We start from the raw sequence: 27450 nt of genomic DNA on the forward strand, positions 1-27450 counted from the left end.
ATTAAAGAGCTTTAAAAAGCCAAAAATGAGCAGAAATAAAGTCGAATAGCCTTCCAAGCGTAAAACTATCACAAATCATCATCAATAAATAAATGAAACTAAAAAACAAACAAAAATTACAATAAATAAACGAGTGAAACTCAAAAAGAGCAAAAATTAACATGATTAGGGCTGATAGCCCCCATGCCTTCTCAGGACCAGAACATAGTTTGTACTTCACTGAAAAAAAGAAAACAACAAATGACCCTGTATTGTCAGTTTAATATACATGCACTGATGTTTATTCCTTAAAGTTTTAATAATTATTGATTTATTGAAGTAAAAAAAGTGAAAACATTAAAAATTTAATTTGTTTTCAGTAAAGCGTTTCAAGTTGTTTTCAAATTATGGCCTGGTTTCCAATCATGTTCAGTTTTGCTTGTTTCCAATCAATTTCCATTCAAATAAGCCCCTTTTGAAGTTTCTACGATAACTTCCCCTGGTCTAAAAGTCCCCTGGTCTAAAAAAAATAGAAATAAATAAAAAATAATAATACATCGTGTCCACATCGCTCTTTACTTTGGCAAGGCCATTGAGCTGCCTATGATTATATTTTATAATCATTATTGCTGAGACTTTTATAACACTTCCTATGGTGCAGTTTAGAGATAAATTTATAAACACAATTATTATGTGTCGTAAGAAAGCCTATTTAAGAAATTGTTTCTCAGATTTTCACTGCTTGTTTTTTGTTTAATGTCTCACTTGGATCACGTCGGGTCACTGACAGTTGAAAGATTTACGATATAGCGATATGTATCATGTTTCCATTACAATGCCAATAAAATGAATTTCGGAGTCTTAGAAGATCTCAAATCTTTTCAAAATGAACTAGAATTCTCCGTTTAAGGAAAGTACTTTCAGAGTCACCATTTCTCTGGAGCAAGGATGACAGATTGCCGAAGATTGTCCTTTTCGTCAACCTTCTAAGGGCTAAACGGAAAGCAGGTCGTCCTCGACAGGGGTGGGAGGGTGTCATAAATAAAGATTTAAAGGAAACAAGAACTTCCTGGGAGGGTGTAAAGAGGGAGGCTTTGAATAGATTGGGTTGCAGGAGGAGCGTGTGTAGCTGTGTTGGCCTCAGGCGGCTCGGTGCTGCGATGAGTTATTATTATTATTATTAGTAGTAGTAGTAGTAATGTCAATGGGTGGTTGGATATGCTAGTGAAAATACAAATGTATTTTAATAGACATTAATTTTCAAAAATCTAATTTTCGTCTCTTCTTAGCAGAATTTTTTGAGGAATGAATAATTGATTTCGGTGATTGACACATTGGTCGTAAAACCGGAATAGCACAGAAGCATTGTATGAAAAATGTAGAGTCATATGGAAAAATTGTGTAGTTTGGAAGCCCCCTCTCAATTACAGGTACAAGTATCAGGATTAGGACCTTTAGTCGAAAACCCCTCCCGAAATTTCGGGATTCATGTGATTTTCTGAGGATTTCCTACGCTGCTAGCCAGAGAAAATCCGCCTGATTTTCGAAAGGGAGGGGGTAGACATGCCTAAAAGTAAAAAAATCTTAAAGAATATCACACCATAGGGTTCATCGCATCAGAGAATCCTACTGTAGAGGTTTCAATCTCCTATCTGCCAAAATATGATTTTTTTTTTGTTTTTTCTGTTTTTGTTTTCTAGGGGCGACCGTATCGAGCTAGTGGTCCTAGAAGCTCAGGAGAGGGGTAATTCCCTTTTTAAGTGTCCAAAAACATTGGAGGGAAGCTAGCCCTCTCCCACGACCCTTTTTCCCAAAGTCCTGATCAAAATTTTTATATAGCCCTTTTGTTCAACATAGTTGAAAGCTCCAATAGCTATGCCTTTATGAGTAACATGATCCCCCACAGACCTCGTAGAAACACCTGTAAGTTATGAAATTTGCCCTATGTTTGAGTATAGTATTTGCTATCTGGAAATATACAGACATTTTTCTGGGGGGGGGGGAGAATTTTGTGCTTGGGTGTTTTTTTATGGTGAGAATTGTCTGTGGGGAGGGAAATTTCCAGGAGTGAACTTTCCTGGGAAAATTTTCTCCTGGGGGATTTGACGGAATTCCTGTACGAAATCATTTTTATTTGTCTCGTATTCTCTTTGCCAGCTCGATTTTGTATTTTAAGATGCTCCAGGGGAATTAGAAAAACGGTTACTAATATGAATTGCTCGCAAAAAATTTTACGAAGAGGGGCAGCAAGACATTTTCAGCGAGGATAGAATCATTCGGAGAGAATTTTACGGGGGAGGGTGTATTTTACGTGGGAAGAACTGTCCACGGAGGAGTTTTCCGTGGGGGGCATTTTTCAGGGAGGATGAGTCAGATTTATCGGTATTATTTGAAAAACGAGCAAAAATTAAAGAAAGAAACATTTTTCCCAACTGCAAGTAAAGAGCAGCATGAAAACTAAAACCAAACATAAATTATTCAGTATATGAAGGGGTTGCCCCCTCCTCAATACCTTGCTTATCAATATCTTGTTTCTGTTGATGTGTCAATAGATACGTCTAAAGAATTGGCTTTCTAAGCTGATTCTAAATATATAGAGCTCGCTAAGTTAATTAGTCACCCATCAAAAGCTACGAGCTTGAGAAAATTTACCTGATTTTTAAAAAAGGTTGAAACGCCCCCAAAAAGTTGAGTAGTCTTAACAAAATCACGCCAAGAAATTCACCATAGTAGAGAAACATACTGTAGAGGTTTTAAGTCCCTATCTACAAAAATTTGGTATTTTGTATTTTGTATTTTTTTTTTAAAGTGAAAGATCACAGATGCTTGTTTATTTGTTGCTTTTTTCCCAATGGTCCCAGATGACCAGATGAAATCTCATTCGAACGAAAATCAAAAGATCTAGGGTTCTTTCTAAGTGACCAACAAGATGGAGTACACCTAGCCCCCTTCCATGCTCAATTTTTTTCCAAAGACATCCGACCAGAATTTTAAGATAACTGTTTAATTCACCATAGTCAAATGTCTAATGACTATGTTTTTGGCGATGATATGACCCTATATAGTCACTGGGAAATGGGCTGTAAGTTATGCAATTTGCCCATGCTATTCACATATATTATTTTTTTATGGGAAATATACAGATTTTTTCCAGAGAAATTTTCTGCAGGGAGATGGATTGTATTTTCTGCGGGAATTTTCCATGGGAAGAATATTTCCGGTGAATTTTCCAGGAGAAGTATTACACAGAAGAGAGGGAAGGGGATTCTCTGGCATAATTAAAAAAATCTCATAAATTAAATTAAAATTTAGTTTTTTCAACTGAGAGTAAGCAGTAACATTAAAACTTAAAACGAACAGAAATTCTTCTGTGTATGAGGGGGGCTGCCCCTTCCTCAACTCTAGCTCTTTACGCTAAAGTGTGTGAGAGAGAGAGAGAGAGAGAGAGAGAGAGAGAGAGAGAGAGAGAGAGAGAGAGAGAGAGAGAGAAGTATTTTAAAGGGTTTTAAGACTTTTGCATGAAGAGTGAAGGCTGACGAAGGGGCAGCCCCATCATTTACGTAATTATTTCTGGTCGTCTTGTGTTTTATTGTTTCTCCTTACTTTCAGTTGAAAAACTTGTTTTTTTTTTAATTTTAGTTTACCTTGGAAGGACGGGTATCTATAGCAAATCATCTGAACAAAGATGCGAAAGCACAATATCCAAGACCTAGGGCGTTTGTTCGTAGTTGAAAAAAAAAGTTTGGAAGAATATGTATATTAGTGTGCGAGTTAAGATTAGAATACCGGATGAGCCGTACACTACCATAAAGGCAAAGATTTAATAAAGAAAACTGACCTGTTTCTCTGGACGCTTGAATTATGCAGGTTTATCTTAGTTGTGACAAGATTTTTGCAGAGACTAAATCTCATCAGGGGGGAGGGTAAGCTGGGATCTGGAGGGGGCAGTTTTCTCCCCCCCTCCCCACCTGACCCATTATATATTAAGTCCCTAGAATGAACCTTTGAAGAGATTACGGTTGAGGAGGAACGTTGAAGAGATTAGGGTTGAGGAGGCAGCAGTAATAGTAGTAGCAGCAATAGCAGCTTGAATAAAATAAAACAATCCTTTCTTTATTATATAGGAAAATACTCTTTTGCACTATTTGTAAAACAGAAAATACGGTTTTACAAATAGCCTGTAATCTCTTGGTCCAAATTATTTTGGAACAAAATACTTAATTTCTCTTGATCCATTAAGTCATTATGTCCTCAGTTGAGGACACTTCACACTTGTATCTTTTCCATATATAGTAGATGGCTTCATTTGTCTGTTTTGTGTTCCATAAGCTTAATGATTTTCACTCTTCTGTCCACAGAAATTTAAGGACTCCTGGCAAAAAAAAATAACAAAAAAAAAAATCAATGTTTGCGTGATTTTGAAGACTACAGTTACCAAAAGACCTAAAAATAAACCAAGTTAACGTTTGTTCTTTGCTGTTCCTTCTGTTCTCAGTTAATTGGTATTTTTGAACTAACTCGACATTGACTATGATCAGAGCTATCTATAGGTAAAAATCAAAAGAGCTCAAGGTCATAATGAGGTCTATGACTTTCTTGAATTTTCTTGTCCTCATGTGAGGACAATGTGATCAACACTTTGTTATATTTTTCAGAAGCTTTATTTTGCAAACTATTTTTTGGGGTGGAAATGAGAACATTATTTATCTCTTTGTCTTAAACCGTGCGATACTGCTGAACTACAAAAAAGGCTGCTGTCAAACAGCAGTTTACTGTCTTCTTTCTTGCCTTTCTCATTCTGTTGTCAATCCGTTTATTGATACCTTTTTCCATCTTTTGCTTTTTTTATTCTCTTGGCCTACAAATTTCCTTCAATTGGCATGACCATACACCAAAGTGCCCTTATTTGGAGGTGTTTTTTTTAAGAACCATGTGGTCTCTGTGCCTTACTTCTTTTTTCCCCTTTGTAATTCCATATAGAAGTTGTGGTCCTAGAAACTTAGGAAAGGTCTAATTCGATTTGAAATTGAAAGTTCTAGTTTCTTTTCTAGGTCTAGAAAGTGACTGGATTAAACTAAGGAGCAACTAAAAACACAAGAGCTAAGAGCTCATGTGGCACTTGTGACGAGGTTGGAAGAGCCAAGAGCTCATATGGTATGAGCTCTAGCAAAATTCTAAGAATCAACAGATTGCTTTAAAAGAAAAATCAGAGGCTTAATACCGGTCGGAATTTAAAATAAGAGCTCTGAGTCACGAGGTCCTTTTAAATATTAAAATTCATTAAGATCCGATCACCCACTCGTAAGTTAAAAATGCCTCTATTTTTATAATTCTTCCTCTCCCTTCAGCCCCCCAGATGTTCGAATCAGGGAAAACGACTTTATCAAGTCAATTTGTGCAGATCCCTGACACGCCTACCAATTTTCATCGTCCTAGCACGTCCAGAAGCACCAAACTCGCCAAAGGACTGAGCCCCACCACCTAACTCCACCAAAGAGAGCGGATCCAGTCCGGTTACGTCAATCACGTATCTACGACATTTATAAGTGTTTTCCAAGATTTCAGGTTTCCACCTCCAACTCCCCCCAATGTCAAAAGATCTGGTCGAGATTTGAAACTAGAGCTCTGAGACATGAGTTCCTACTAAATATCAAATTTCATTAAGATCCGGTCATCCGTTCTTACGTTATAAATACCTCAATTACTATGATTTTTCCAAATTAACAACCTCCAGCTCCCTCAAAGAGAACAGATCCATAATAATTATATCAATCTCGTATCTATAACTTGTGCTTATTCTTCCCGTCAAGTTTCATCACGATCTCTCCACTCTAAGGGTTTTCCAAGATTCCCGGTTTCCAAGATTTCTGTTTCCCCCCTCTAACGTTCTATGTCCCCGGATCCGATTCGAATTGAAAATGGGGCATCTGAGACATAATACTCTTCTATATATCAAGTTTCATTAAGATCAAATCGCCCATTCGTAAGATACCTCGATTTTCACGTTTTCTGAGAATTCCGGTTTCCCCCTTCAATTCCCTTCAATGTCACCGGATCTGGTCGAGATATAAAATGAGAGTTTTAAAGCACAAGATCCTTCTAGATGTCAAATTTCATTAAGATCTGATTACCCGTTCGTAAGTTACAAATACCTCATTTTTCAAATTTTTCCGAATTACCCCCCCCCCCCCCCAACTCCACCAAAGAGAGCGGTTCAGGTCCGGTTATGTCAGTCACCTATCTTGGACTTATGCTTATTCTTTCCACCAAGTTTCATCCTGATCTCTCCGCTTTCTTCTAAGAAAGCGGAATCTTGGAAAACGCTTTATTTAGCTTTATTTAGCTTAAAGATTTAGCGGAATCTTTCGCTAATTCTTGGAAAACGCTTAAAGCGTTTTCCAAGATTTCTGCCCCCCCCCTCCCCTAATGACACTGGATCCGGTCGGGATTTAAAATAAGAGATCTGAGTTTCGAGATCCTTCTAAATATGAAATTTCATTAAGATATGAACACTCTTTCCTAAGTTAAAAATACCTCATTTTTCTAATTTTTTAGAATTAACCCTCCCCCAACCCCTCCAAAGAGAGCAGATCCGTTCCGGTTATGTCAATCCCTTATCTAGGACTTGTGCTTATTTTTCCCATCAAGCTTCACCTCTATCCCTCCATTCTAAGCGTTTTTCAAGATTTTAAGTCCCCCCAACTTTCCCTTCACCGGATCCGGTCGGGATTTAGGGTAAGAGCTCTGAGACACGATATAATTCTAAACATCAAATTTCATTAAGATGCGATCACTCCTTCGTAAGTTAAAAATACCTCTTTTTTACATTTCAGAATCAACCTCCCTCCCCCAACTCCTCCAAAGAGAGTAGATCCATTCCGGTTATTTCAATCGCGTATCTAGGACTTAAGATTATTTTTACCACCAAGATTCATCCCGATCCCTCCAATCTAAGCGTTTTCCAAGATTTTAGGTCCCCCCAAACTCCCCCCAATGTCACCGGATCCGGTCGGCATTTAAAATAAGAGCTCTGAGACATGATATCCTTCCAAAAATCAAATTTCATTAAGATCCGATCACTCTTTCGTAAGTTAAAATACCTCATTTTTTTCTAATTTTTCAGAATTAACCCTAGCCCACCCCAACTTCCCCAAAGAGAGCGGATCCGTTCCGGTTATGTCAATCACATATCTAGGACTTCTGATTATTTTTACCACCAAGTTTCATCACGATCCCTCCACTCTAAGCGTTTTCCAAGATTTTAGGTTCCCCCCCAACTTCCCCCAATGTCACAGGATCTGGTCGGAATCTAAAAAAAGAGCTCTGAGACACGATATCCTTCCAAACTTCAAATTTCATTAAGATCCGATTACTCCTTCGTAAGTTAAAAATACCTCATTTTTTCTAATTTTTCAGAATTAACCCTAGCCCCCCCCCAACTCCCTCAAACAGAGCAGATCCGTTCCAGTTATGTCAATCACGTATCTAGGACTTCTGCTTATTTTCCTACCAAGTTTTATCCTGATCCCTCCACTCTAAGCGTTTTTCAAGATTTTAGGACCCCCTCCAACTCCCCCGAATGTCATCGGATCTGGTCGGGATTTAAAATAAAAGCTCTGAGACACGATATCATTTCAAATATCAAATTTTATTAAGATCCCATCCCCCGTTCGTAAGTTAGAAATACTTCATTTTTTCTATTTTTTCCGAATTAACTGGCCCCCACCCCTCCATCCCAGATGTTCAAATAGGGAAAACGACTGTTTCTAATTTAATCTGGTCAGGTCCCCGATACGCCTGCCAAATTGCATCGTCCTAGCTTACCTGGAAGTGCCTAAAGTAGCAAAATCGGGAAAGACAGACCGACAGACAGACCGACAGAATTTGCGATCGCTATGCGTCACTTGGTTAATACCAAGTGCCATAAAAACTGTATTTTAGGCTGTCTCTCTTTCGTGTTACAGCATACAAGATGATACAGCACACGTGAATTTTGAAAAATGCAAAGTCACAAATACACAAGATTGCTCACAGGAACTGACATGTGGATTTTTCTATGAATTTCACACTATCAGAAGTGAAAATGTTTTAGCAAGTTAAAAATATTAAGGTATATGTTATCTTTGCATATTTTTAGTATGTTATTTTTCGACTCTCCTACGGTTTATCAACGAAAACACACAGTTTTAATATCATTCCATAGCTGATATTAAACTTTATATCCACCGAATCACATTGTTAAAATTTAAAGTGCAAGGATTTTAGATTCGGATTTTAGATTCAACGATTTGTAAAATCGTTGATTAAAGGACAAGTTTCGTATTTTTTTAAGTAAGTTTGGAATCTTCCCCTAGAAAATGTCCCAGTAATAGCATAATTTTCGCTCCTTGAATGGATAGACCTGAATGATAATAATAATAATTATAATTTATTTCTTACCCACAAAAACGCTATAAAAGTATTAAAATATGGAGTAAAAACAATGAAATACACACAAAAATGCAAAACATGCAAAAAACGAAAAATAATGACTATAGAATTTTTTTTACATCAAATAAACACAAAAAATTAAATAAACAACACATAAAAAAAGAAGTATAGAGAAATAAAAAAAAACATTAAATACAAGCAAGAAATGAAATTCACAAAAAAAGAAAAAAAGGTCAACCAACGAATGATATCTATAGAAAAATTTTTAAAAGATAGACTAATGATAGACTAATGAATCCAGTGATATAAGAATGTTGTCCTTTATGGGCAAGTTGCAGCTGTAGAATTCTTGTAAATTTGCTTTTTTCAGAGGTAACATATACCTTAAATAAGCAAAATATAGGATTAGATTGCAAAGGTGAAGTTAAAGGCTCGACAAATATTTCTAAACAACGGAACGAAACTATTAAGCATAATTATCATGACAGAACAGTTCATAGTTGGTACGACATAACGCCAGAGTTAATGCCTGTTGAAACTTCTTCTTCCCAGAGTCACTTCATATGGAAGAGTGGTCGTTAAAACTTTGGACTGGGCTAATAAATTTGAAATTAAAAGTTCGAGTGCATGTTTTAAAAGTCAAACGTGATTGGAGGGGATCCAGCCCTCTACCCTGCCCTTTGTGCTACCTAACCTCCCCTCATAGCCTAAAACGACATACGACCAAAAATTTGAGACATTATTCTGCTTAAAAACAGTCGAAAGGTCTAATAAACGTTCCTCCAGAATACAATTTTTTTTCGGGGGGGGGGGGGGATTTAGGTGGGGGGGGGGGGGAATTGCCGAATAAATAAGCCTAGTACCTATCTATTCATTTGTATATTTGGTAGGGGCAAGGAAATTGTACTTGAGCCTTTGAATGAAGCTTTATCTGGAATTTATCATTCAACGCTAGAGGAAGAGAAAATTACTGTCACAATGAGAAATAATTGCTTATTTTGCTTAGTTCCTATGTCAAAAGAGGGCAGGTCAACTATTCCTTCGCGGTTTGGATTCAACTAACGAAAATTTAGGGGGAGAGGGAAAATGTATTTCGAAAACCTAGGTGGCGGTGCAAATCTGTGGTTTTTTCAATTCTCTGAGCTAAAATTCCAAAAAGGGCATTTTACAAAGAAAAAACTCCAAAACGGCTAAATTTTAAAATATGAAGTGGGTAAAATATGAAGGAGGAAATACTATATTGTTATACTATCATATAATAAAATTTTGGCAATCAATAACGAACAAAAATTAATTAAAATACTCATAAAAACACTTTTCAAAAAATGTCATCGCAAACAAAAGTAAGGACCCACATTAAGACGAGCAGAAATAGTATAATAAAATAATTCAATAATAAAACAAACATAAATACTATGAATGAATAAATGAATTTCCAAACGAATTGAAGTTTAAATAAATAATCACGAGAGGTGAATAACTCAATGCTAAAGTGAACAGAAGTTAAAATCAAAAATTTATTCAAACTAAAAATGAACCGAAACTACCACAAACAGAAGTAGAACTGTCGCCCTCTAAACATTTTAAAGGCCATCGCACCATATTCACTTCATTGAAAACGATTCTTGTTTCGACCAATAATATTTTTATTTTTTTACATCAACAATAACACAACAAAGGAATAATATCACAGGGCTAATCAGAGTTTACAGATAATTTAGGTGCTACTCCCTCTCCCTCTCGAACCTTCTAAATGGCATGATTGTCACTTGATTTTTATCAAGAGTAAAATGTATTTTGAATAGTGTGACCTTTATTAACTTAAACATAAGAATAATTAAGCATAATAATCGAGATAATTGGAAAGAACTAATAAAGTAGAATGATTGTTTAATATATAATGAGATTAATTCCTCGTAATCTCAGCAATTTTTAATCTTCCAAAGTTTAATTATAAGAGAGGAAATTTGTCAGTGGTGTGACTCTGTATGTAAGTTCAGCCAGAGTCGACCCTGCTCCAAATGGGTACCTAGAGAAATCTAGGGAAGGTAAACAGGAAGGGTGTGCGAAAGCAGAGGATGGTGACCCTACCCCCCATTGCACCTCCTGGCTGAAGTAACGGAGTAATAAAGTAACGGAGATCAGCACACCGCTGGTAGGGACTGTAAAGTCCAATGCCGCATTCTTTACCTTTTTTTCTATCTCGTTATTTATGGTTCCAATAATTCAGGTGCTAAACTTTAGTATAAAGGACAAGTGTTTAAGGAATTACATAGAATAATTTTCATTCGTTGTTTAAAACATGAGGTTCAATATGATGGAAGAGTTTTGTGTTTAGAAAACTGTAACCTCTTTCTAACTTTTTTATAATGTAAGGAGTCCAAGAATTGTTTCATATCAGTCCAGTTTTTACACATATCTGACTTCCTTTTACATATCCTATTATAATCTTTTGAAACTATCCCGCCTCACGTAAAAACGACTATGACAGAGTTGTAATATTAGCTGCATTTCCCAAATAAAGCAAAAATTGATATATGTATAGCATTTGAATAATATGTTAACATAACTTTTACTAATGTAGATGTTTTTGAACCATAAACTAGTAATTCAGAGTTGAAGTTAGCAAGAAATTCAATAAAAGTAATTAATGGAGTAAAAAAATATCTTGTAGTTTCTATGAAATATATGTTGTCTTTGGCTGTATTGCAGTCGTTTTTTTGGCCATTTCATTTATTACTAAAAGTTGTAAGCAACTATGTTAGGCCAGTTTGCAGGGGTAAGGTAATAAAATGTTTATTTTTCAATTGGTGCTCGGAAGTGAATCATTTTGAATAAACTATCATCAGCTACTATTGATTAAGCACAGAATATCTCCTGTTTTAGAATATTTAGAGGGTGGTAGTTCTGCTCAAACTTGTGGTAATTTCTGTCTGTTTTAAATTCAATTTGATTGACGAGAAGTTCGTGAAAAGTTCAAAACTGGCTGCATAGAGCGTGACTTATCTCAGTCAAACAGTTTGTGGTCTTCCAAATATATAATAATTAATTAAGTCTAGTGTCACCCATCAAAACCTTTGATTTTGAGAAAATTTGCCTGATTTTGAAAAAAGGTAGAAAACACCCCCTAAAAGACAAGGAATTTTAATGAAAATCACACCATCAAATTCAAAGCATCAGAGAGCCCAACTGTTGAGGTGTCAAGCTCCTATCTGCTTTGTGACGTGGTGCTGCACAATTTAGAAATGCTGAACTTGAACCGATTCCATTAGCTGCCACAAACTTATCAGTTTTACTTATTTTACAAAATTTAATCATGTAATTAGGAAGTTTATTCTATTCAGCAATTGAGAAAACACCAGTTTTATGATTGCATCATATAAATGGAAAATACTGTGTTTTATCCGTCTTTACTTTGGAAATTATTTCATACGGCTAACTTTTGGAATCAATTCAATTTGTTTATGACCAAGAATTGTATTTTTAATTTTCGTAACATTTGACCAGAAGCTGATTTAAAAAACAGACAGAGCATAGGACCAACTTTGACCTGCTAAAATTTTTCTCATGACTACGGTTATATGACCGAACTCAATGGAGAAAATGAAGATGATCATTTTAAAGAAAAAGAGCTAAGAGCTCATATGGCACTTGTGACGAGGCAAGAAGAGCTAAGAGCCAAGAGATCATGTGGTATGAGTTCTAGCAAAATTCTATGAATCAATAGATTTATTTAAAAGGAAAATAAGAGGCTTAATGCCGGTCAGGATTTAAAATAATGCTCTGAGTCACGATGTCCTTCTAAATATCAAAATTCATTATGATCCGATCACCCACTCGTATGTTATAAATACCTATTTTTTTCTAATTTTTCCTCTCCCTTTAGCCCCCCAGATGGTCGAATCTGGGAAAACGACTTTATGAAGTCAATTTGTGCAGCTCCCTGACACGCCTACCAATTTTCATCGACCTAGCACGTCCAGAAGCACCAAACTCGCCAAATCACGGAACCCCTCCCCCAACTCCCCCAAAGAGAGCGAATCCAGTACGGTTCCGTCAATCACGTATCAAGGGCATTTGCTTATTCTATCCACCATGCTTCATCCCGATTCCTCCACTCCAAGTGTTTTCCAAGATTTCCCCCTCCAACTCCCCCAATGTTAAAAGATCTGGTCGGTATTTGAAATAAGAGCTCTGAGACATGAATTCCTTCTAAATATCAAATTTCATTAAGATCCGATCAGCTATTCGTAAAATAAAAATACCCCAATTTTTACGTTTTCCAAGAATTCCCGTTTTCCCCTCCAACTCTCCCCAATGCCACAGGATCTGGTCTAAATTTAAAATTAGAGCTTTAAAGCGCAAGACCCTTCTAAAAATCAAATTTCATTAAGATCTGGTCACCCTTACGTAAGTTACAAATACATCAATTTTCAAAATTATCCCCCCCCCCCAACTCCGCCAAAGAGAGCGGATCCGGTTCGATTATGTCAGTCACGTGTCATAGACTGTCCCATCCAGTTTCATCCTGATCTCACCGCTTTGAGTATTTTTTAAGATTTCCGGTTCCCCTCAACTTCCCCCCCCCAATTACACTGGATCCGGTTGAGATTTAAAATAAGAGATCTGAGTCACGAGGTCCTCCTAAATATGAAGTTTCATGATGATCTGATCACTCCTTCGTAAGTTAAAAATACGTCATTTTTTCTAACTTTTCAGAACTAACTCCCCCCCCCCCAATAGAGCCGATCCTTTCCAATTATGTAAATCAAGAATCTAAGACTTCTGCTTATTTTTGCCACCAAGTTTCATCCGAATCTCTCCAATCTAAGTGTTTTCCATGATTTTAGGTTCCCCCACCCCAAACTCCCCTCAATGTCACCAGATCCGGTCGGGACTTAAAAAAAGAGCTTTGAGACACGATATCTTTCTAAATATAAAATTTCAATGAAGTCCGATCACCTGTCCGTAAGTTAAAAATACCTAATTTTTTCTAATTTTTCAGAATTACCCCCCTCAACTACTCCACAGAGAGTGGATCCATTCCGGTTATGTCAATCATGTATCTAGGACTTGTGCTTATTTTTACCACTAAGTTTCATCCCAATCCCTCCACTCTAAGTGTTTTCCAAGTTTTAGGTTTCCCCCTCCCAACTCCCCCCCCCCCCAATGTCACCAGATATGTTCGGGATTTAAAATAAGAGCTCTGAGACACGATATCCTTCTAAATTTCAAATCTCATTGAGATCCGATCACCCGTTCGTAAGTTAAAAATACCTCATTTTTTTCTAATTTTCAGAATTACCCCCCCCCCCCCCAACTACCCCAAAGAGAGCGGATCCGTTCCGGTTATGTCGATCATGTATCTAGGACTTGTGCTGGTTTTTCCCGCCAAGTTTCATCTCGATCCCTCCACTCTAAGTGTTTTCCAAGATTTTAGGTTTTCCCCTCCCAACTCCCCCCGCCCCAATGTCACCAGTTCCGGTTGGGACAAATAACAGCTCTGAGATGCGATATCCTTCCAAACATCAAATTTCATTGAGATCTGATCAACCGTTCGTAAGTTAAAAATAATTCAATTTTTTTTTTCCGAATTAACACCCCCCCCCCCCAATGGTCAAATCGGGAAAACGACTATTTCTAATTTAATATGGTCCGATCCATGATATGCCTGCCAAATTTCGTCGTCCTAGCTTACCTAGAAGTGCCTAAAGTAACAAAACCGGGACCGACAGACCGACAGAATTTGCTATTGCTATATGTCACTTGGTTAATACCAAGTGCCATAAAAAGGGAAGTAACTATTGCAGTATAAGCAAAGATAAGAAATATGGAAGAATTTTATGGATTTCACAGACGTCAATAGCTGGTACAGGCAGGATGATAACTAGGTATCATTGGTAAACCAAATGCAGATAGGGTACTTGGATATTATTTTGAAAGTTACAAGGGATACTAACTTGCAAACTATTTGATTTGTTATTTTATCGATAGCTTTGGCCAAACGAAGCTAAACCCATAATATCAGAAGCATATAGGCTTGAAAACTACCCAGTTGAGAATCTAAAGCTGTAGTGGTGTCAATTGGGAGGAGAGCAAGAGAAAATACATCCTCTAGATCCCCCATTAAATTTTAAAATTTACCTTGTTGAGGTATATTTATTGAAATTTGCCTCTTTTTGGCATTGTCCTTAAAGGACATTCAAAAGAGCGACAAATACCCTCCCGCGAATCTTGAAAAATACATTCCCATCTAAATTTTCGAGAATTGATGCCACTGTAGAGGTATTTCCAATGTAAGGATGACTAATTATTAACTGACTAATAATTATTGACTGATGACTAATAATTATTATAGGGGCTAAATATGTAGTGAAGGGCAAGTGCTATTATTTTCGTTTTAATTATCAATGCCTCTATGATACACCTCGCTCAAAACCTGTGGTTACAGAAAATGTTTTTTACATTTTGATGGCATAACTCTTTTCTAAAAAAGCCCTTTTTTTCTAGCTGCCCTGAGCAAAATGAAAAACGCAAATTGAGAAAAGGGAAAATATGTAGTGGAGGAAATGCTATTATTTTCGTTTTACTTATCAATGCTTCTATGATACACCTCGTTCAAAACCTGTGTTTAAGAAAAGGTTTTTTTACATTTTGATGGCATAACTCTTTTCCAAATAAACCCTTTTTTTCTAGCCGCCCTGAGCAAAATGAAAAACGCAAATTGAGAAAAGGGAAAATATGTAGTGGAGGAAATGCTATTATTTTCGTTTTACTTATCAATGCTTCTATGATACACCTCGCTCAAAACCTGTGTTTACAGAAAATGTTTTTTACATTTTGATGGCATAACTCTTTTCTAAAAAAGCCCTTTTTTTCTAGCTGCCCTGAGCAAAATGAAAAACACAAATTGAGGAAAGGGAAAATATGTAGTGGAGGAAATGCTATTATTTTCGTTTTACTTATCAATGCTTCTATGATACACCTCGTTCAAAACCTGTGTTTACAGAAAATGTTTTTTACATTTTGATGGCATAACTCTTTTCTAAAAAAGCTCTTTTTTTCTAGCTTTTTGAGCAAAATGAAAACGCGAGATAGCTTTTACTTTTATGTTCGTTCTCTGATGTGTTTATAAAGTCACTAAAATCATTTTGACTAATTTTTTTGTTCTTCTTCGTGAACCCTCAATGAAAGGAAGCTGTAAAAAACCGCAGCTTCCACTAAAGTGTCTCCATCCGGAACATGAGGCGAGGCACGAGATACCAATTAAGTTCCAGACCCCCTTTTGCATAAGTATGGAATTTCATAGTTTGATCTCAACGGAAATTACCCTAATCGATTTCAAGGGGTACATAACTTTATGGATATATTTTCCATAGTTTGATCAATCAGAAAAAAAGTGACTTGCATAATTTTCTTTTTTATGCTAATGTTAGGATAGTAATATAAAAATAACAAAAATTTAGTGAACATTGGCCATGACCTTTTTCCTCGGATAAGAGACTTGATTGCTAAGCCCCTCCACTAGGCATTGACAAAGGATTTTGTTGTCAGTTCGTTAAGGGAGGGAGTCACCAGGAAGTTGCCTGAATTAAAAAAAAAGGAAAATTAATTTTAAAAAAACATAGAGAATTCTTGGAACATTGTAAGTAGAGGAGGTGTAATTACCAAGGTAATTACCCCCCCCCCCTCAATCTACCCCCCCCCCGTGTAGCTGTTAATTAAAAGAAACAGCACATAATGTAATATTGACATGTTCATGCAACAAATGAATCATTCAAATGATTTCAAACGCCAGGACTCTGATAAAAATTATGAAGTTCACAATTTAAAATATCTAATCCTTGAAACTCTTAAATTGGAAATTCTTAATAAGAAAACTAATTCCTTAGGTAACAGTAGAAAGCGTCAAATGAAAAAATGTAGTAGAGACTATTATTATGTACAAAAATGCGTCCCGTAGCCAGAATTTTGTTGATACGAGGGGGGGTTAATTTGGTTAAATGAAGGAGGACTTAGTCTATAAAAAGATCATTTCAGAATCATTACACGAAAAGATTCATACATTTAACACGACTATTCACAGCAGGTTAGAGACCATGAGCGTACGTAGCTTCTTCTTTAGGGGGGGGGGCAGCTGATTTCGTAATGATGATCGAGGGGGCTGAAGCTATATTTGCAGTTCGCAAAACCCTACATCGCCGGCAAGTTCTATAATACCTATGAAATCTTAATTAATAATTAATCACCAAAAATCATAAATCATCAATAGCTTCAGCATTAATCTTCTTGGATTAGAGCTAAATCTTTCCAAGATATTATGAATAATTGCTTGACTTTTATTCGGTCATTCCAGCTGTCTATTTCCAGCTTTTTCAACCATCTACCTTTTATAAACTGCTTTTTTAGCTATATACCTTTTTTTAACTTTCTTTTTCAACTATCTGCTTTTTCAACCATCTGCCTTTTCAGCCATATCTAGTTTTAGTTTGAAGTTCTAGGTGGGTAGCTTCCCCCCTTCCGTACGCCCAAGTTAGCAACTAATAGACAATGCAATGGTGCAGCCTGAGTAAAGAGCGAATAAATTAAAAAAAGCAAACAGTTTTTCAACTTAAAGTAAGGAGCAACATTGAAACTAAAAAAAAAAAAAATTATTCCACATTTGAGGGGTTGTTTTCTCCTCAATACATTGCTCTTAACTTTTAAAAAATCTTCCTATTCTATTAAACAGCCCTTGTGTTTCAGGAGTCTATCTAAAAAATTGGTACAAACAGTCATCTTTAGTGTAAAGACTTCGAAGGGGTTTAGTTCTAGTGCCCTTTCTAAGAAATTAAGAGATTTAAAAGTGACTCTACAACAGCCAACACCCTCCCTTAACTCTTCTCATTCCCCTTTTAGCTACCCAACCCCCTTAACCTCCGAAGACATCCAATTAAAACTTTAAAATAGCCATTTTATTCACAAATGGGTGCCAGATCAGGTAAAGACTTTTAGACGTCGTTCTCAAGACAAAAAAAAATTATGTTTCGTTTGGAGGCGGGGGTAGGGGCCAAGAAATAGATCAAACTTTCTTGTTCCTTATTAGTTATTTTTTAACGATCCCTTGCGGATAATTTGGTGTGCCAAGATTCTCGGTGATTCTAAGGAATATTTTCTGGAAACGACACTGGTAACCGAGTAAATCAAAAGAAATTATGTTCATCTGATTTTTAAATTATCTACACTATCTCAGGAATGGCTTAAGGAATGGAGTGGAAAGTTTGAGAAATTATTTGAAAGGGAGAGGGATAGAGTAAAAATCAAAATCAAAATTTGAGTTTGGGAGCATAGGTAAATCAAAAGACATCATGTGTATTTTTGTCATCAAAACTGCATGTCCCGATATCTTGGGAACAGCTTAGTGGATGGAGTTAAATTTTTAGGTGTTGTCGTAGAAAGGAAGAGGGTGAATGGAGCAAGGTAAATAAATTTAATCTTTGGTTAGGGGGAAGGGGCTAAACTGTTTTTGTCTCTAAGTTAGACAATAATAACGTTTCTGTGATACACGATCCTAAGGAAATTACATTTCGTGGACGGTAAAGTGGAAAGAAACACCAAAAGACATTTTGGTGCCAGCTTGTTAAAATCGTGTATCTGTAATATTGCAGGAGCGGCTTAGGGTATTAATTAGAAACTTTCAGAAAATGTTGAGGGGACAATTCAGTATTTCTGTATAGAACCCTTAAAATATCTTCTCTGAAATTCTAAAATTCTCAAAAATCTTGCCGCAGAAGTCTAAGGATTCTGCCAAACGCTATATTTCATACTAATTGCTACCAAGGTTGCCAAAAACCATAAGCAAATTAACTGTGTGTTTTTTCTTAGAAAGTATCCTTAGGAGGTATAGAGAATAATAGAGGGAAGATTTTGCATGATTTTTTCCTGTTAACGTGCAGAGTCAGGCTAAGTTTAAAAATTGTATTTTCTAATGGAATAAACAGACACCAGCTATTGAGAATCCTGACTCAATTTTTTCTATTTATATGGTCTTAATCAGTGCTGTCTCTGACCTCTTCAAAATATTGCTCTTGCAATACTCCGTATTTATTTTTCACAATTTGCTGCAGTGTTTTTCCAGTTAGTTGAAAATTTCAGAGATCATCCTTTCGGCCAAGGACGTCGTGCATTCGTTGGGAGTGGGGGTGTCTTAAAATGGGGCAAAAAACTCTTGGATCCAAATTACTTTTGTTTCGAGAAGTCCTTACGGATTGTTTAAAAGGCAAAGATTCCCAGAGTTTCTCCCAAGTTTGTGCTCTGGAAATGACAAATGTACTTGAGTAAGTCCAAAGACGCTATATGCACCTGGTTTTTTCAAAATATTTACAATAACCTAGAAATGGCTTAAGGGATCGGGTTAATACTTTGAGGGGGTATGGGAGGTTAGGAGGGTCAAGTCAATTTACAGCTTTAACTTGGAGGGTGGTGAAGGTAAATCGAAAGAGAATATGTCTTTGCAAGTCTTCGCTGTAGCGTGTCTGCAGTATCCTGGGAATGGCTCATGTGAAATTGTTTAGACTTTTGGGCACATTTGTTGAAAGAAAGGGACAATAGAAACTAAAATTTTGTTTTGAGGGATGCAGAAAAGGCGAGTCATAGCTCTGAGTTTTTCTTTGAAAACCTTACTTCTTGATTTTTTTTATTTTCCTTATCTAATAAACAGATACTATTAAAATGTTTCTTACATATTTAAAACTCTTCACCTATATATGAAAAAAATAATAGGTCACAGAAAGATTATTCGGAATTATTGACAATATTAACTAGGATTGATCTAAGGGAAAGGGGGGCGGGATAGATAGATAATGGAATGTTTGTGGTGTCAAGATTAGACTAATGTTGTATACCGACTAAAATCCCCTTACGATTCAAGCATTACTAACTACAACTAACAACTCACCGCAGTATCAAGCTGCCTGAGGCCAACACAGTTACGCATGCTCCTCCTCCATCTCAATCAATCAAAGTTTTTTTTTAAGGAAGACATAGTAGCAGAGGCCGTATCCAGGGTGGAGGGGTACCGAGTTTGACCCCCCTTAAAATTTTTGTCTGACTCGCAAAAACATAACAAAAATGCATTAAAAAATTTTTGAAGTGTTTTTTAAAGTTTTTTTGGTAGCCCCCATCCCTAAAAATACTCCCCCGAATAAAAATATGGATGCACCCTTGATATGAGCTATTACATCTGTATATTAATTGAACGATACCGTTTAGGTGGAGTCAAGCTCACAGTCAGTAATGCTTGGGGCTTCGTGTTTTTTGACCTGGAGTCATTCCTGTGGACAGTTTAAATGGAAGTAAATAATTTTTAAGTAGTGTATGCTACATGGTGCAATTTTAAAATTGTAATATCGTGCTAGAAAGTAAAATCTATTTCCCTTTGAAGTTATCGATATTTTATACTATAGTTTATAATTGTTACAGGAATCGGGTTGAAAAGAAATGTCGAGTTCAACAATAAGACTCTTTCGTTTAGGATCAGCACCAAAACACATTGAACAGGTAATTCTCTTCTTTATTTTTATTTTCTTGGACTGATGTCTCGCTACCATTTGTTGTTTTATGACAAAATCAGGGCAAGTGGTCAAAGGACCAACATTACGAAAAGAGAACTCTAGGAGTATATTACCAAAATAAGTTAATAAAAAAAACCGATAATTTTTCAGTTTGATTACTCACAACCAATTTTAGTGATAAGATTTTTGGATATTAGACCCATGAAGTGGAGTAGAAATATGTCTATCTTACAGCTTGCTGTTTGAATTACGGTCAGTCAAACGGCTATCTAAAACTGTTCATAGATCTTGGAGATACTTAGTAGTTCTTCTTCTGTCTTTTGAAGTGCTCATATTTCCGAAATATATATGACAACTGTCATTACTATATTTTCTAAGGTTCTAATCTTATTTCACAGACTAGTCTTGTTATTCTTCTGAAAATTTTTCCACTGTGAAAAAGTGTACTCCGGCTTGGCTATCCTACTTTTCAAATCTTTATTGCTTCCAACATCTTTACTAATAAAACTACCCAGTTAAGTGGATCTATTCACTTGATCAATATTGTCGTTACCCAACACCACATTTGCACCCTCCTTTATTCTAAGTCTAAGTGACTTAGTCTTCTTAATAGTAATTTTCCCACCTATTCATACATTCTGAAATCCTTAAACCTCCAAAAATGCATCCATTTTGCTAAAAAAAAATTATTAAAGGACATTCCAACATTTGTATAGTATAAGTCTAGGAGAGATTTACCTACCCATTAGATTCCATGGATTCCTATAACCTTTGCTTTTTGGCCAGTTTTTACATGGAATTGACATAGAATACTGAAACCTCTGCCTCGAACACTTTTCCTCAGCAACGGCGTTTCTGGGGTTGGTTTGCCGGTCAAGTGATTTCTTTGTGTGACCCTGGTGCCTATGTCCTCAGATTTTAATTTGCGGTTTATTTTAGAACTAAAGGATAATCAAAAACTGCCTTTCTTAGAGGTTAATTAAAATGAACAGTCAAGTCAAAATTGACTGTTTACAAAAATACACAAAATAATGCCATAAACAGAAGGGTTACCTTACTCCCAAGCCCTCGGATGGCTTGAGCGTGATGTGGAATTGGCTTGAAACGATTTGTGTTCTGAGCAGTGTGTTTTACTTGCCATACCATCAACAAAACCACAACAATAAAATTATATCACGAGGCTGACCAATATTTCTGAATTCAAGTTACTGCAAATAAGGGTGGGGCTAAAAAACTTTAAGTGTCATTGGCGCTTTACTGAACACGATGTGTATATTAAACAGTGTGAATTTTATTTGCATGGATTTTATTGAAGACCAACATCATGCAGAAAGAAAATTGCGGTAATAATCGACATAACAGAAAAGAGCAAAAAATAGTCCTTTTAACAGCAAAATTAAGAGCTTTCAATTTGATTTTGCTGTGTTTAGAAGGACACTTCTTTTCAAAACTTTTCAGTTTGATTCCATTTCATTCAAGCACATAGGTAGTAATCGTACTTTAATTTGTGGCAACTTATGTTCGTTTTAAGTTTGATTGAATGGTTCATTTTAGTTTCTTTTTGTTTAGGATTCGTCTGAACATCCACAGTAATATACGTTATCTCCATTTTTCATCACTATTCATTTTAATTTCTGTTCGTTTTAGGCTATGTCTGTTGATTCGTAATAATTTTTATTTTTCCAGTTTAAATTATTCAATAACTTTATTTCTGCTAGTTTTCAATTTTAACATGGCTTTTCGTTTTTGATTGAAAAACTCCGGTTTTGGAAAATATCTTTTAAATTAGTTTTTGTTAGTTTTTAAATTGCCATAGTTGTATTTTTAAATATAATGTGTATTTAAATACAAGTAAAGTTTTTACTTGTAAATTTCTTTCCATTTTTATGCTTTTGAACTAAAATTTTGGATTAATTAATTATAAATGATTATTTTCCCAATTCCCAAACCTTACTTCGGTTGCAAATTTGTGCAATAATTCATGGAATTCAGGCATTTGTTTGTTGGTTTTGGAAGGGAAGGGGCTGTAAAGTTCTTTCCATTTTTATGCTTAAGAACTAAAATTCTAGATTCTAATTTAGATTTTGGGCAAAATTTGAATATTTTTCCAAATTTTACTTCGGTTGCAGATTTGTGCAATAATTCTTGAAATTCAGTCATTTGTTTTTTGGTTTTGGAGGGGAAGGAGTATAACTTTCATGGTTATAAGTATGCAATTTTTAATTTTGGGACCTTGGAGTTTGTAGACACAAAATATTAAAGTATGTCTTGGTCATTTATGAAAACATTTCAGAGAGCACTATCTAAAAATAAGTGTGATTGTCAATATGAAACTCTTAATCAATTCGAAAGTCACTAACGTGTCAATAGTTTAGGAAGGTTCGTCGTTTAGATACATGACAGTAGGGGATACAAATATAGCACTAACGTTACTTATTTATTGCTGCCATTATTTAAATTGAAATAATGACCACAATTTCCCTTTTAAAATGTTTCTTAGGGGGTTTCTTTTGTCGTGCTGCCACTTGTCGTAGTAATAAGAAAATTACTCAGGCACAGAGCCAGCTCTAACGATCTAAAAAGGTGGGACGCCTTTAGGACAGAGCAATTCAGAAACAGCTTTGTCTGGCGCTCCATTTTCATTTCAAATCGTCTAATTGAAGGGGTCCCCTTCCGTAAAAAGAAACGTGTTTGTTTATTTTCTGAGAAAAGCTTCATTACAATCCAAAAGATAATGGAGTTCCTTTTAATTATATTATAAAAAAGTTCAGAAAGTGAGAAAACGTGTTTTATATGTTTATTCAATGTAGAACGGTTAACAACATAGCTAATCGAACAATCTTTTTTCACAGAGGAAATTCAATGCACACAGAAGAAATACCATTATCTCTTTTTTTAGGTCCTTGCAACGTTGGCTGTTTCTTTAGGTCCATTTGCCTGTGGACTGAGCAAAGGCTATACTTCACCCGCGCTTGCATCACTACAACTCATAAGAAATAGTGATTTTACAGTATCTCCACAAGAAGGATCATGGATTGCCAGTCTATCTGTGCTTGGTGCCTTTGTTGGAGGTCCTTTTGGAGGATTCTTCATGAAATTCGGACGAAAACGAGTTCTTCTAAGTGTGTGTGTACCTTTTTCGTTTTGTTGGTTGTTGACAGTATTTGCAAATAGTGTGAAAGTGTTGTATTGTGCCGCTTTCTTGTGTGGTTTCTTTTCTGCTATTATATTACTAGTGACACATGTCTATATTAGTGAAATTGCAACCCCATCTATCAGAGGACGCTTAGGAGCAGCTGTTAAATTATCTTCCCATTTGGGATTGCTCGCAAGCTATTGCTTAGGTGCGTATTTGGATTGGCGCCGACTTGCAATGGTTATAACGGCAGCACCCCTGATGTTTTTAATTGCTGCATTTAATGTTCCAGAAACGCCCAGCTGTTTAATTCTTCATGGCAGAGAAGACTCAGCAGAAAAATCTTTACAGTGGCTTCGAGGTATGAACTCAGATATTTCGGAAGAACTTTCAACAATCCAAGCCAATGTGCGACGGCAATGCCAAAAAACGACAATCACAAACCGAGCCTTTATGAAACGTCGCCTTATTCACCCTTTAGCCATCACTTGTGGTGTGATGGCATTTCAACGGCTATGTGGTGCGCATGCCTTTAGTTTTTATGCTGCACCGCTTTTTAGTACAACTTTTAACGATATTAATCCACACAGCGCAGCTGTTGTTGTGGGTATAGTACAGTTAATTGGAGCCACTGTCAGTGGCATGCTTGTTGATATTATTGGTCGCCTTCCTCTACTTGTGGCATCGAGTTTATTCATGTCAGTGGCCTTAGCCGCATTTGGCACATATGTGTATATTGATAATACTACTTTACAAGTACTTAGCCATAAATATATAGGAACAGAATTAGCCAAACCATTGTTAAAAACAGAGCTCTATTCACGGATTCCGATTCAAAACTCGAATTTAGACTGGGTTCCATTAATGTGTGTTATAGTGTTTATGCTTGCATATTCTATCGGAGTTGGTCCCATTTCATGGTTGCTCGTAGGAGAACTATTCCCTTTGGAATACAGAAATATCGGAGGTGCTATTGCCACGAGTGTTAATTACGCATGTGCATTTATAGGTGTTAAGACTTTTGTTGATTTTCAAGAATTACTAGGTACACATGGTACTTTTTGGATGTACTCTGGGATATCTATTCTTGGACTTATATTTATTCTTCTTTTTGTTCCTGAAACTCGTGGTCGAGAGTTAGCTGAAATGGAATCTCGTGATATTATTCATGCTTAAGCACTTTGTAAAAATTAAAACTCCATTTTTCATTTTTGTCTTACTACTTAAGATAGACATTGTTTAGAACTAAAATTAGGCCTGAATTGATCTGTATTTTCTTTTTAACGACACTAGCTCAAGAAATAAAAAGACAGCTAAAGGATTCTGTATTACAAAGAAAATAATAAGAAAAATCTCACATGGAAATCACATGAAACGGAAAAATAGAGAAGAAAAAATGTGATATCTTGGTAAAAGTGACCCACAGACCCTTGTTACTGGGGTTATGATCGAAAATTAAAAGCACACAGTTGAAATTATCATGGTTGAAAACTCTACTAAGGAGATTTACAGTCCCCCCTTATATAACATGGAAAAACACTTTTCCGTCCGTGTCTCCTATTTCTTCTTTTTTTCCCTCCAGTGATGACCCTTTCGAACCATTGTTCATAGTATCTTGGGAGAGGGCTGGTTTTAATAGACATTGCAGTATCTAGCTTTAGACAACAAAAGACTGTGCCGTAGAAAAGTAATATTTTCTTGTTATTATTTAATATAGTATCATATAAGAACAATTTTTGCCCAAAGAAGTTCAAAATACAGGGAAATCGAAAATTTGACGATAACCATTCAGCTTTTCATGACTACAAGTTCGAACAGGATGTCTTTATTCCCCCTCCCCGCTATCCTGAAAAAATGCAGAGAAGTGGCTTGTTCTGTCGTTTTGGGGCACAAAACATCAATGTTGAGAATATCAAGGAATGCAAATTCTAAGATTGCCAATTAATTTATCATGGTCTGAATCCTATATAGGGTTTATAACCCCAATCTTAAAAAAAACAGGCAGCATTGTTTGGTTTACTCTAACTTGTTACCATCAACTTGAAACTGCGGACCCCTGAAAGTAAAAAGTCTTGAGCATGAGAAGGAGGAGTTTGAAAATACACGAGTAAACAGATTTTTTTTGCTGAATTAAATGAAGCATCAAAAAGATTGACTAACAGGTCATGGTCATGAAATGTAAGTAAAAACCAATATGCAGCTACAATATGCAGCTACCAGAATTTTAGCATTATATAGTAGGTTTAGTTTATTTTTTTCTGCTAGGTCTAGCAGGCCACTGAAAGATCGTGGAGAGATATCTAATGGCAAAATTAAAACCACTATCTCATAAATTCGTCATAATAACTCTTTTTTGAAAACTACAACCACTTTTTGGTGACATTTCTGAAACGCAAAGGCTGGGAAGCATAATGAGGGTGCTGTTGTAATATCCATGGTCGACAACTCTCACCAGGAGATTTAAGATCCTCGCTATTTCATATCCCTTTCCCCCCATGTTACCCCCTTGGTAAGTGAAAGCCAAAAAACCGGCCTGAAAAAAGCTATTCAATCAGTAAAAGATTATTTATTTATTTTTCACTTTCATGAAAATAGACGATTTTTTAACGAAGTGGTTCTCAAAGATAACGACGGCTAAGACACGTTCTGCGGATGAAGGATGACATGTTTCTAAAGATTTTCCTTGTCGGCCAACCCTCTAGGGCCAAACAAAAAGCACGTCATCCCCGAATGGGATGGGAGAATGCGTAAGGAAAAATTTAATGAGAATAGGAGCTTCATGGGAGGCTATACAGAGGGAGGTTTTGAATAGATTGGTACGGAAGAGGAGCGTGTGCAGCTGTGTTGGCCTCAGGGGACTTAGTGCTGTAGTTTTTGATTAGTAATGGAAGTAGTTGCAGCAGAACATAAAAATTGTACGTAAAAGTTTGATAAATGGCCGGTGAGAGACCATTTAAAGCCTTACAAATTAGTTTCCTCTTTCCCGCGGGCTATTTATGGAATTTTCTTCTCTTAAGAGAGTGACATCTTGTTTCTTGGGGATTGAGTTTGTGTTTTTAGTAGAGGGTTTTTAGTTTACAATTCTACAGATATTGAAAAATGTCACGAGTCAGTTTGTTTGAACAGGTTTAAATATATATATTGCGTAATCTGCGAAGCCATAATTTTCGTTTGTTTTAAATTTCGATTCCACCTTTTACTTTCGTAAGAAAAATTATTTTGTCCCTTTTAAAATAATTGGTAAAGGGGGCAAAGAGACGCAAAACAAAACTAAAACAATATTGCTGATCAGCTGAATATCTTTATAAGTATCTGAGTTGTTTTTGTAGTCATAGTCAGAGTAATTAGAGAGTTTTGCTTTTTGTAACTTTAAAATGCACAATATAGACAAATATTTCTTTTTTGTCAGATTGTTAGGGAAATACAGGTCAAAATCAGTGGCAGGGATCAGAAAGTATCCAGAGCTGAAAAGAAATACCAAAAACAGCATATTAAAATCAGAAAATATTGCTTAAAGAAAACGACAATCGTCCAAAGACCAAAGACCAAGGATCGCTCGAGTAAAAGATACGTGACGACAACATAGCAAATGTATGGGGCCATATTTGCAAGGACTAATGGTCCAAGCCCGTTGATAGCAGAGGGAGGTGGTAAAAAGCCAGCGAAGTCAGCTTTTGTTCTAGTGAAAAAGCCGCAGGACGGGCGTTAAGGTTTAGTTAATGCATCAACAGTCAAAACAATCATCCACTGAGTTTAGATTTAATATATGTGTAGGAACAAGGGTGCCTTAGCGTGACACCGGTGGGAGGTTACGTTAACAATCTTTCAATAAGTGTAATTTGACCAATTGTTTTAAAATTTTCATTCTATTCTAGCTCTATTTTCTGTCCCATTTTCACAAGAGAATTCTGTCTGTATATCGTGGCACCTCAGTAGCGTCAAAGGGAATTCTTATGAATTCACCTTGAAGGACCCATGACTGTAGTAGTGATGCCTCTCCACTTTGAAAATTAGGCATAGCCAGTAATCTTTTCTTACTTTAATGATTTCAGATGACGAAGAAGTTTAATGGCGATTCCCTCAAGTCGCAGCTGTTATTAACTTTATTTAAGACGCAGGTGCTTTTTACGTAATAGGGAATGTTTTCTAAGAGATGCAGGTGCATTTCACGTAACAGGGAATGTCTTGTTCGAGGCCCGGGCTCTAGCGAGCAATTCCACCGGACCCCTAGCAACCATTTGCATCCGGGTGGGGAGGGGGGGGGGGTTGGGGCTAGGATTCAATTCTAAAGGGCGGACCTAGCAAACCATTCCAACGGGGGCCTTGGCTGTCAATTCTAACGGGACACTGGTG

The 27450-nt window shown here is 36.3% G+C and overlaps 1 protein-coding gene across 4 annotated transcripts in view; it reads left to right on the forward strand.

The window, feature by feature from the left end:
- LOC136040540 (facilitated trehalose transporter Tret1-like) overlaps positions 1-24305 on the forward strand; it is a 72124-nt gene extending 47819 nt beyond the window's left edge. For all 4 annotated transcript variants that reach the window (XM_065724727.1, XM_065724728.1, XM_065724730.1 and 1 more), the window contains 2 exons: positions 19870-19947; positions 22861-24305. In XM_065724727.1, coding sequence (XP_065580799.1) covers positions 19888-19947; positions 22861-24273 — 1473 coding nt within the window. In that variant the 5' untranslated portion in view covers positions 19870-19887 and the 3' untranslated portion in view covers positions 24274-24305. The remainder of the gene's footprint in view (positions 1-19869; positions 19948-22860) is intronic.
- The last annotated feature ends 3145 nt before the right edge of the window (positions 24306-27450 follow it).

This window comes from Artemia franciscana, chromosome 21, assembly GCF_032884065.1.
Source record: "Artemia franciscana chromosome 21, ASM3288406v1, whole genome shotgun sequence".
NCBI lineage: Eukaryota > Metazoa > Arthropoda > Branchiopoda > Anostraca > Artemiidae > Artemia > Artemia franciscana.